Source organism: Typopeltis vanoorti, chromosome 21 (assembly GCF_054136105.1).
Source record: "Typopeltis vanoorti isolate ZY-2024b chromosome 21, IOZ_Tvanoo_1.0, whole genome shotgun sequence".
Taxonomy (NCBI): domain Eukaryota; kingdom Metazoa; phylum Arthropoda; class Arachnida; order Uropygi; family Thelyphonidae; genus Typopeltis; species Typopeltis vanoorti.
Window position 1 is genome coordinate 34265629 of NC_143569.1, and position 12059 is coordinate 34277687.

Below are 12059 nucleotides of genomic sequence, written 5' to 3' on the forward strand. Positions count from 1 at the left end.
CCAAGTACTGACAATGTTCCAAGATACTTATGATGAAATGTTTACTTATTGAAACTTATTAATGTCGTTATTATGTGTGTTTGTTTGGTCATCAAGAACAATTTGTTCCTTTGTATTCAACACACACTTTGCAATTATGTATAATGCTGCAAACTACTGCACATACTGGTTTTGACCTTTGTCGAGGTCTCATCATTGAGCTTTGTGAAAGCCCCCACCCCCCTACATTTCCCATATTATCTTTTGACTAACATGTGATAAGTAGTTATCATTGGATCTTAGGTTTTTCTATAACTTTTTATCATTCTTTTATCAAGAAATGAAGCTCTCTCTCTCTCTCCTCGTTTGTGCACACGTTAAACTTCATTTAAAACTCCGTATTTTCATAAGAATTAGTGTTATTCATTGGGCAAGCATAATTTTTTTTTATTTGCCATTTAGCAGATGCTAAATCACATAAATCATCTCTACTTTAATGTGACATCAAAGCTAATGTTTTATGAAGTAATTCCAAAAATCTCTAATATTCAATATATTTGTTACATGTTACATGCATAATACTGTTTGTTTTTCTATGAAAATCATGTTAGAAATATTCTAATATCCTGCATACTAATAAAATAGTGCATTTGAAATCCTTTCAGATAAGTTGAGATTAACTTGATAATGTAGTGTCTTTAGTATTATAGATAATATAATCCTACTGATTGGATTAGAATATCTCATTAATTTTGATTTTTCAGAGGTGAAAGTATACTGCTGTTCTTAGTGCAAACTGTAGGAAGGCAGGTTGTTGAACAGAGGCAGTACAGACCATCTAGACCACGCTCCTCTGCTCCCCGCAAAACTCCAGCATCTGATTTAGGTATAATATTTATTTTTTTAAATGGATTTTTTGAGTAAAAGCTAAGGCTGTTATACAGTTATAATACACACACACACACACACACACAATATATATATATATATATATATATATTTAAAAGATATTTAATTATTAACACACAGAGAATAAATTAAAAAATTGTAATGATACAACTAGTTTTGGCTTATTATGGCCTTCATCAGGTATCTTTGTAAGTAGAAGAAACAATAATAAAAGACTGAAGATACTAAGAAAACTGAGAAGCACAGATTAATTGTACTAGATAATTAAAAATAAAAAACGTTGTATTAAAATTCCAGATGATCTATTTACTTGCCATTGTTTATTGTATGTGTGGTAGTAGACTTGAAAATGCCAGTATTGAAAACAGCAGTATGGGATGTTATAGCTCAAATTACTGTTCAAATGCTCAGGATTAAGGGCAATCTCCCTGGATTCCACTATCTTTCTTTCAAATTCATCTTGCAATGGAAAATGTTTTCAGATCTATCCCAGGAAACTGAATGACCTTGAAAATTATCATGAGGATTCTTAGAGAAGAGAACATGGCTGGATAAGGCACTAGCATTTGATCTTTTATAGGAGATGTCTCTTTTATGCTTCTCCATGCGAAGTTCAACAGATTTATTAGTTTGACTAATAAGGAACATTACAGTCACACCATAGTTTATATATGCCAGGATATTTTAGATTATGATGCTTAGGGGTGTTTAAGGGTCAAAGCTGTATAACTGAGAGGAGACCTCCACATAGCCTTTAAAGGAATGCGGAGTACCGACCAGGGCTTCTGACCTAATGTCCAATCCTCACCTTCTCGTGGTGCATCCTGTTGGGTATCTACTTGGATACTGAACGGACGAGGATGGGCTGGCAATTTGGGATTTAGCCGACCAAATTGTATTCTTATTGGTTAAACCAAAATATAGAATGATGGTACAACATGACAAAATTTCATGCCGGCTGGGGCGTCGCCCTGTTAAACAAGGCCCCCGTTGATTTCGCCAGGGAACCAGGGCGAACAGCGAAAAGTCAGCTACTGGAACAAATCTGAAAATAAACCCCAACTCAACATCACCAGAGTTAAAGATCGGTACTATCAACGTAAGAAGCCTGAATGGCAAAGAAATGGCGCTAGCTGAGGAATTAGATAAGTACCAGATCGACATAATAGGGGTGACTGAAACAAAAAAGACCAAAACTGGTGAGATCCTTCTGAGCAATAAATACAAAATGTTATATTCAGGCAATGACAATCAAGGAAAAGAAGGAGTAGCCATAGTATTCAACACAAAATACGAGGCTAATCTTCTTGAATGGCAGTCAGTCTCAAGTAGAGTAATGTGGGCAAATATGAGAATGGGGAACTGGACAATGAGACTTATTTGTGCTGGTCCCACAGAAGATTCTACTAAGGTAGAAGTGGAGGAATTTTTTGATGCTTTAGAAAAAGCAACTGACACAATGAAAAAGAAAAAGTTGGTCCTTGTTGGGGATCTAAATAGCAGAGTAGGAAATGATTGTGAGACATACAAAAATATTTTGGAAAAAATTTGGAGAAAAGAGCAAAGCTAATAACAATGGCAAATATATGTTGGATTTCTGCTCAGGACATGGACTGGTTATTACTAACACCTTGTTCCAACATAAAAATGTGCACAAATTCACATGGAGAGAAGAGGCTAGGAATAAGAAAAGTCTCATTGACTATGTTATTGTTGATAGTGATGTTTTCTCCCTGGTGCAGGACACCAGAGTGTACAGAGGATTTGAAATTGGAAGTGATCACCATTTAGTCTTGAGCAGGATAAAATTGAATTTCATATTGAAAAGAATAACATGTAAGAAAGTTTTAAAGCGAATAAAAGTTGAGCAGCTCTCAGATGTGAGCTGTAGACTAAAATACACAAAGATTATTGAAGAAAAAATGAAAGAGTTTGAGAACAGGAATCAAACCTTGGAGATTCATTGGCAAACTCTGAAGAAAACATTGATTGATTCTGCCAGAGAGGCATGTGGTGAGGTTGTTTGTAAGGATAAAAAAATCAGAACTCCCTGGTGGACACAGGAGGTTAAAGAGGCAGTGAAGGAAAAGAAGAAAGCATACCAAAAGTTCCTGTCAAATAAGTCAGCTTGTGCTATTAGAGAATATAGAGACAAATGCAAGAATGCTAAACACTGTGTAAAACTAGCTAAACAAAAGTCATGGGAGGACTTTGGCAAGAATATAGAAAATAAATATCAAGAAGGTGGCAAAATATTCTGGAGGTTGTTGAAGAAGCTTAAGAATGGAGGAAAGAGTGCTATAAAAGGAATTAGAGATGATAAAGGTGACATGAAAACGGGAGAAAAAGATATCCTTGAAGTATGGAGTAATTACTTTGTAAAACTGCTAAATGAAACAAGCAGTGATGACAGCACAGTGGTAAAAAACACTGACCAGGCATGCAGTTAGGAATACATATCCATACTTGAAGTAGAAAAAGCCATCAAAGGTTTGAAATGTGGAAAGGCAGCAGGAGTAGATGATATTCGACCAGAAATGCTGAAGTATGGTGGTATAAAAGTCTTACAGTGGCTGCACTGTATAGTTCAGAAAGCCTGGACAGAGGGACGAATTCCCGATGATTGGAATAGAGCTCTAATAGTATCCATATATAAAAAGGGAAATAAAACTGCATGTGAGAATTACAGAGGTATTTTCCTACTGAGTGTTCCTGGCAAGATCTGTGCAAGTATACTTGAGAAACGGTTGAGAAGAATTGTGGAAGAAAAGCTTGGTGAAGAACAAGCTGGATTCAGGCCAAATAGAGGCTGTCAGGATCAGATCTTCACTTTACGACAAATAGTCGAGAAAGCATGGGAATATAACAAAGATCTGTATTTAAGTTTTGTCGATCTGGAAAAGGCATATGACAAGGTGCCAAGAGAGAAGCTATTCAATACGCTGCAGTTAGTTTCAATGGGACATTGAAACTAACTGCATGTATGTTGTCAATGGGACATTATATCAAGAAATAATGTGCCAAGAGAGAAGCTATTCAATACGCTGCAGTTATATGGTGTCAATGGGACATTATATCAAGCAATACATAGTCTTTATTTGAGCTGTAAGTCAGCAGTTAGAATTGAAGGAAGTACAGGAAGATGGTTTAATGTTAAATCTGGTGTGAGACAAGGATGTACATTATCCCCTCTGTTATTCATTATCTATATGGATCACATTATGAAGGAAAGTGGTATTAAACATGATATCGAAATTGGAGATGTTAATGTCAGCTCTTTGCTCTATGCGGATGATGTTATACTTCTAAATAAATCCGCTACAAGTCTGCAAGATTCTCTGACTAAATTGAATAGCTCTTGTAATAGATATGGTATGAAGGTCAGCAATAAAAAGACATAGACAATGAAAATATGTGGAATCATTGAAAATGTCAACTGTGTTGTGAATGGAGAACCTGTGGAACAAGTAAAACATTTCAGCTATTTAGGCACGATTTTTACTGAAGATGGTAAATTAAATATAGAAATAGACAACTGAATCAGCAAAGCTGGTATGGTGGGAAGTCAATTGAATAAATTCATATGGAATAAGAGAGAAATTAGTCGCAACACTAAATTAGCTGTATACAACACAGTGTTCAAACCACTTTTAACTTATGGATCTGAGAGCTGGGTCAGAAGTAAAACACTTGACCAAAGACTAGAGACTTTAGGTATGAGAGTCCTGAGAAAGATTATAGGCGTGAACAGGTGGCATCAATGGCATTATCATATTAAAAACGTGATATTAGAAAAGAACTTGACATTGTCAGCATCCAGGAATGCGTTAGCAGAGCTAATCTCAGGTGGTATGGTCACTTAAACAGAATGGGCGAGGAAAGATTAGCAAAACAAGTGTTCTCTGCCAGGTTGGCAGGAAAACGACCGAGAGGAAGACCAAGATATAGGTGGATTGATACGGTACAAAGTGCTTTAGACGATAGAAATATAAGAGCTGATAATATTGGAGTGTTGACAAGTAACAGACTGATTTGGAGGAAATTTGTAGATAGGAAATTAATAATGATGTAATTTTTTTCATGTAGTACTATCATATCCTGTACACCTTTAGGGTACATGGCAGGAATTTGATGATGATGATGCTTAAGTTTAGGATGGCTTATAAGAGATCTGATTTTTGGAAGAGTGGTGAATAACGTCCTGATGTTGTACTTTTGAAAGACTTTTGCCAGTTTTTGGGAGACCGAACTGATGTATGGGATTGCGATGTTACCTTTAAAATTGGTAGTTTCTGTATTGTAGTGCCTAGGAGGATCTATAAGAAATTTCTTAATTGTTCTTTTATGATATCCATTTTGTACAAAAATATGTGAGAGGTGATTAATTTCTTTTTGAAGCTCATCTGGAACGTTTAAAATAGAGTGAGCTCTGTGTCCCAAAGTGGAAATAGTTTCGAGTTTCTGTGGTGGAAAATGATAAGACTGTGAAGATATCTATTAGTATGCGTTGGTATCTGTACATAGAGATTCTAAATTTTTCAGAACAGCATGAGAGTTTTATATCCAGGAAAGAAGGGAGTTATCATGTTCAAGTTCTGCTGTTCATATATATATATATATATATATATATATATATATATATGATACAGTGTGTGTGTGTGTATACTGCATATATTATTATTATTAAGAGAGACCTCCAGGGAGTCAGGGACTCATCAAGGGAGGCCACATATTACACACACCAGCTATCATACTTATTCTTGAATTTATTCGCGCGTGCGAGTGTGTGTGTATTTTCCCTTCAACCTTATGGTTGGTGGGGTAGCATTATGATACTATACTAGGAAGATGATTATGAAGCAAGGTGGTTTCCTGTTGGCTTCGTTGCCATGCTGTAAGTATTTATGACTGTAACTGTGTATATGTTCATGGGACTTGGTTGACTGTTTTGAGGGATGAAAAACCTGAGTTACCAGGAAGAAAAATATCATTTAGTAGATGGACGTTCCTGATCAATTATCATTTCTAATGTTCACTTTAAATTACTTTAAATAATATAATTATAACAATAATGCTGACGTAAATACAATGCCATTGTTCAAAAACTTTAATGTGAGGGAGTTTGTTCAGTGTGATATGTGTGGGATGTATGCTTTGTGGGATGAGTTTGGATGGAAAGTGATAGTGGTGGGAGACTGTGCAGAAAGTGTAAGGAAAGTGAGAAATTGAAGTATGTGTCACGTCGTGAGATTGTTGTGGTGGAAAAAAAGCCGGAATTGTGAGTGAAAATAGGCTTGATAGGGAATTGCGATGTTGTACAAGATGGCAATGAGAGCACTGATCAAATGGAGAGTGAAAGCAATTATACAGAGATAGAAAATGGTTTAAATGATGAAAAAAACGAGGAATTATTTGTAAGGAGTGAGATTGAGCGGTTATGCGGAGTGATACACAATGCGCAGCAGCAGTAGGAGCACCTGCAAAACTCTTTCCAGAATGCCTCGGCTAATGGAAATAAGCAAGTGTTTGAAAGGAAAAATAAGTGTAAGAGTGGGAGTGGGTTTCAGAAAAATGAAGGAAAGAGTGTTTTACAGTGATTCAATATTAAGAGGTATGATAGATGGGAGTGTAACTAAATCGTACTTACCGGGTGTGAAATTTAAGGATGTAAGTGAGAGTATTAGAGCGCATAAACAGAGGGTGAAAGAATTGATAGTTGTGGCAGGCACAAATGAATTGAAAGGCGATAAATTTTTTATGAGAGATGACTTGAAAGTATTGTTAAAGGTAGTGAAAGAAAAGAGTGACAGAGTTAGGATAGTGAGTCTGTTGCTGTGGTACGACAGAGAGGAGTTTAGAAGGAGGGCCATAATCGCAAATGACTTTATGCGCAGGTTATGCAGACGGTGTGGTGTGGAATGAGTTTGATGGGCAAAAGGATTTATACAAGATGGATTTGGTGTGCAGAGAGTGGAAAAAGTGTTGCTGAATGAAGTGAAAATGGATGTGCAGAACCAGGAAAACTAGAACTACCAAGGAGGGTGTGTGTGGGGGGGGGGGGGAGTGGATATGCAGACATCAATGAGACAGTTGAGTGTAAGAATGTATATAATGTACCTGAGATAATACTAAGGACAAGTAATCGGAATGGGATAGTTAGAATAATGCATCAAGATAGGAGGGGGGGTGGAACAAAGGGACCTCTGCATTTCATGTATACTAATGCCAGGAGTATTAGGAACAAGAAGGAAGAATTTTTGTCCTTGGCTCTTCTTGGCCACAGGTTATTGGCATTAGCGAAACATGGCTGACGGAAGATGATATAGTTAGTGGGATAGAATGTGTATATAGTGTGTTTAGGAGGGACAGAGAGAATAAAATGGGGGGGGGGTTGTTGATGATAGCTGATGAACTGCAGCCAAGGAGAATTGAAGTTGTATTGCAGGGTAGTGAAAAGAGCTCATTTGAGGCTATTTGATGTGAGATTGAGACTGGCAGAACAAAATATACAGTTGGGTGCTGCTAGACCAGGTGATGGAATTGATGGTGGAGATAGTATGCATAAACAAATTAATGAAATGAGTGGAAGGAGGGGTAATTATTATGGGGGATTTCAACTATGGCAACATTGATTAGAAGGAGGAGAGGGCACATGTGAGGAAGGAACTGGATTTTATTTAATTATTAAGGGATAACTTTCTGAGACAGCACGTAATTGAAAATACTAGGGGTTTGAGAGGGCTTGACCTGGTAATAGCATCTGAGAATTTGACTGTAATGAATATGATCATGTTACCACCTATTGGTGAGAGTGATCATAAGGTCTTGACCTGGGAGGTGGCTAAAGGTGTGGAATTTTCGATTAACACAGGGTATATGTGGAATTACCGTGCTGGCAAGTATAACAAGCTTAGGATGAATAACGCCATTAAGCTTGAGCCTCAAAAAAAGAAACAACTGTGGAGGGAATTTAAAGAGAAAGGTGACCTTTACATGAACGGTATAAATTGCAGGCCAGAAGGGTAACGAGTGTGGTAAGAAAAGCAAAAGCAGATTATGAAAGGAAACTAGCTATGCAAGCTAAAGAGAATCCCAAACAGTTCTTTCAATATGCTGTAAGCAAAAAAAAAAAAAAAAAACTGTACACGGCAGAATGATTTTAAGGAATGACGATGGTAAGGAGGTCACTGAATCAGTCGATATAGTGGAATTACTGAGTGAGCACTTTGCAAGAGTCTGTCATCCAGGTGGCGACATTGAAAGAATGAAGGAACCATTAGTTTATACAGAAATTGTGATGAATGAAGTGGAGGTGAATAGTCTATTACAGAACCTTAATGTGAATACATGTATGGGATTGTATGGTATACCGGCACGGATCTTACGTGAAGTGGCTAAAGAATTATCAGTGCCCTTGACCATGTTGTTTAATCTGAGTCTAGGGTCTGGTTTAGTCCCGAAGGTGTGGAAAGAGGGGAAAATAGTTCTACTGCATAAAGGAGGATCCAAGACTACTGTTACAAATTACCGACCGATCAGCATATCAGGATTCATTGTCAAGGTCCTGGAGAAAGTAGTCAAGGGAAAAATACAGGAATGGATTGATGAAAATGAGATACTGTACAGAGGACAGCATGGCTTTGCAAAGGGTAGATCATGCCTCAGTAACTTGCTCAAGTTTTATAACACAGTGACAGCTGAACTGGATAAGGGTAATGGGTTTACAGTGATACTGCTGGACCTGTCTAAGGCTTTTTGACAGGATACCACATGGAATTCTAATCCGTAAGCTGCAACATATGGGAATTGATATAGGGTTGGTGAGATGGATGGTTGATGGAGAGATATCATAGAGTAGTTTATTGCAGCTTACGGATTAGAATTCCATGTGGTAATTTAATGAACAAACTGAACAGCAGTGGTCCAAGAACAGAACCCTGCGGCCTGTGACTAGTGGTGTGCCGCAGGGTTCTGTTCTTGGACCACTGCTGTTCAGTTTGTTCATTAACTATAGGGAAGGACCTAAGAGGAACAGTTCATTTGTTTGCTGATGATGCAAAGTTGGGTAGGGCAATAGTGAATGCAGAAGATGTCAAAATCTTACAGGACGACTTGGATAGATTGGAGTTCTGGGCTAAAGAGAATGGATGTCAATTTAATGTGACGAAATGTAAGGTTTATGCATTTTGGTGTGAAGAGATTAGCAGCAGTATATCACATTGGTGGAACTGTACTCCAGGAGATTGATGGGACTTGGGAGTGTTGGTGGGTAGGGAGCACATTGCAAAAGTGGCTAAATCAGCTCATAAAATCACTTGGTTGTTGAAAAATACTTTGACGAGCAGAGACAAGCAAGTTATTGTTCCTCTGTAGCGAACCTTGATAAAACCTCATCTCGACTATTGTGCCCAGATTTGGTCACCTAGGTTTCTTCTTGATGGGGAGGAGGTGGAGAGGATCCAGAGATGAGTAACCAAGATGATAGCAGGTCTGTGGAATGAACCTTATGAGAACAGTTTGAAGATTTGTGGGTTGCAGAAATTAGTTGATAAGCAGAAGAGGGGAGATATGATTGAGACATTCAAATTGCCGAAGGGTTTCTATAGGATTAATTCAGAGGATATTTTTGAGATCAGGACTAGTGGTGGGAGAACTAGGGGACATCTATGGAAGTTGGGCAAGGGTGTTAGAGCTGGGTTCTTTACTTTTAGTGTGGTAAATGAGTGGAATAAGTTGCCAGAGTCTGTTGTAGGTGCTATGACAGTGAATGAGTTCAAAGCAAGGTATGATAGATACTGTGAGGATGTCGAATAGTTGTGTGGACATGATGCTTAGAGCCTCCCTCGATGAGTCTAAGGACTCCCTGGAGTTGTCCATAATAATAATAATATTTCTAGTGCATATCAAAACAGTTTTGATGTTCAGGAAGTCATCGTTAAATGCATATATACGTACATAGTACGGAAAGATTGCAGATTAAACATACTTGTTTTAAGGTGGGAGAGGGGAAATCTGTGTACTGAAAAGAAACCAGTGTTAATTGTTTAATGAATAGCATCTATTTCTGTATCTTTTATGTTACTGAGGTAAACAAAAAAAATAAATTACTTTATTATTATAAAACCCATATATTTGATTTTTTTAATAACATCTTTCCCAACATCTTTTCGATTCTTACAATCCAACACAGAACAGCAAAGATTCAATACGTCGCGTTCCAATTCGTTACATGTCCAGGATTTCAGAACCAATTTCAAGAATTCTGAAGAAATATGATTTAACAGCCACTTATACACCTATTAACAAATTATCCACCCATTTTCCTTCATTTAAAGATAAACGCTCAACCTTGTCTAAACCTGGTTTGTATCAAGTTCCTTGTGATTGTAATCTTTCCTACTTTGGACAAACTGGATGTTCTATAGAAAAAAGAATTCAAGAGCATTAGTCATCAATTCAACACAACAAACCCGAGAAATCTGGATTAGCTCAGCATGGATTAGAAACAAGCCACAACATCCTTTGGTCCAAGACTCTCCTCCTACACAGATGTCGCTACAAATTTGACTGTTTATTTAAAGAAAGTGTGGAGGCCTTACTTCAATGTCCTAACTTGAATTGTAATGACTGTATATCTATATCAAAAATTTGGGAAAGTTTAATCAGGATAACACATTATTATTTTTTATTTTTTATTTTTTGTAAATATCCTATATTAGTCTGTTATTTATGATTATGATATGAATTTCTGAATTAATATCTTTAATTATGATTAAAAATGTTTCGTCTTCTAATACTTAGCGATATGACATCACATGGCTCGTTCTATGTGTGAATAATCAATTGTTCGTATTGCACTTTGTTTTTTAAACCTATTCCTGTGTAGCCACTGAGGTCTGTAATATTCAGACCGAAATATTTGGGAAATTAAACATTATTCTTGTGCAAACGTGTATATATTTCCAAAACCCATATATATATATATATCAGACCCACATGCAGTAGGATTTTCAACCTTCTGCGTGTGGATTGGTGGGCAAGAAATTAAGATGAAAGAAGGAATTTTGTTTGTGTTTTTTATTCTGTAGGGAGAAAATAGTATTTCACAGAAAACAGTGTGAAGGAGAGTGTTTCAAAGAACAGAGGAATTTGGTTTTGGAAGTTTGAAACTGTAAATTAAATAGGTGTCGACTAGTTGCTGTTCATGTTCGTAACTTATGTTGTTATGGAAGACAATAGAGGAAAATGCTGAAATTTCGTTAAAATGCTTTTCATCGAAAGACATAAGAATCATAAAGCAAGATATGAACATCTATATGAGAATGATTGGGGTGAATCAATTAGAGAGAGTGTCCTTCATTAATTGGATTGCACTCTTCTGAATAGACCAGTGAGTTAAACATACAAACTTATTGTTTTAATATTGACGATATTGTAATGCGTACAAACATCTTACATTCTTTGCCTACCCGTTTCGCTAGCAAACTGTCTAGCTTTTTCAAAGCGTTGATGGAAAAGCATAAAAAACTAGTAAATGCAAATTGAAAGGAACAAAAAAACGTTGTCAACAATCTAGTAGCTAAGGTTACACGTATACGTGACAGAGACTGAGAGGATTTATTGTTCTTATTCATTATCACGCAGGCGTGTTTGTTGTAAACACGTAATGTGATTATTGGCTAGCTGTAGTTCAGATGGATTTAGAGAGAGGATCAGGTTTTTCCACAAACTGTCCAGAATAGTACCCTGATTTCTGTTGAGGTTTCCGCCAGTTATTAACACTATTGTAGCTTCTTCGAATAAACAATGTCTGTAGTCATCATCCAAATATGCCATGGAGCTGTTTTGCCACTCGTACAGAAATGATGTGCTAAGCCAGAAGAAATACTTCTGTTGTGGTTTACATCACCAACATGTTCTTTTTGTCTGATCTCTAAACTCTGTGAAGTTTGTCCGATGTAGGCAAGACCACAGAAGCAAGGGATGTAATATACTTCTGAATATTTGTAGAATGGTACCTTATCTTTTGGGGTATCCTAAAACCTGTCTGATGCTGGTGGTTGGTTTGAAGACCACTCTGATGTTGTGGGCTCTTAGTATTCTGGCTATTTGATAAGAAATTGACCTGATGAAGGGGATCACTACAGTAGAAATGTGCTGGAAGCTTGATT

At 36.9% G+C, this 12059-nt stretch overlaps 1 protein-coding gene across 5 annotated transcripts in view; it reads left to right on the plus strand.

Moving 5' to 3' along the window:
* The window catches only part of hyd (E3 ubiquitin-protein ligase hyd), a 680323-nt gene that overhangs the window by 332256 nt on the left and 336008 nt on the right, over positions 1-12059 (plus strand). For all 5 annotated transcript variants that reach the window (XM_090411567.1, XM_090411569.1, XM_090411568.1 and 2 more), the window contains one exon: positions 744-865. In XM_090411567.1, the coding sequence (XP_090267693.1) occupies positions 744-865 (122 nt within the window). The remainder of the gene's footprint in view (positions 1-743; positions 866-12059) is intronic.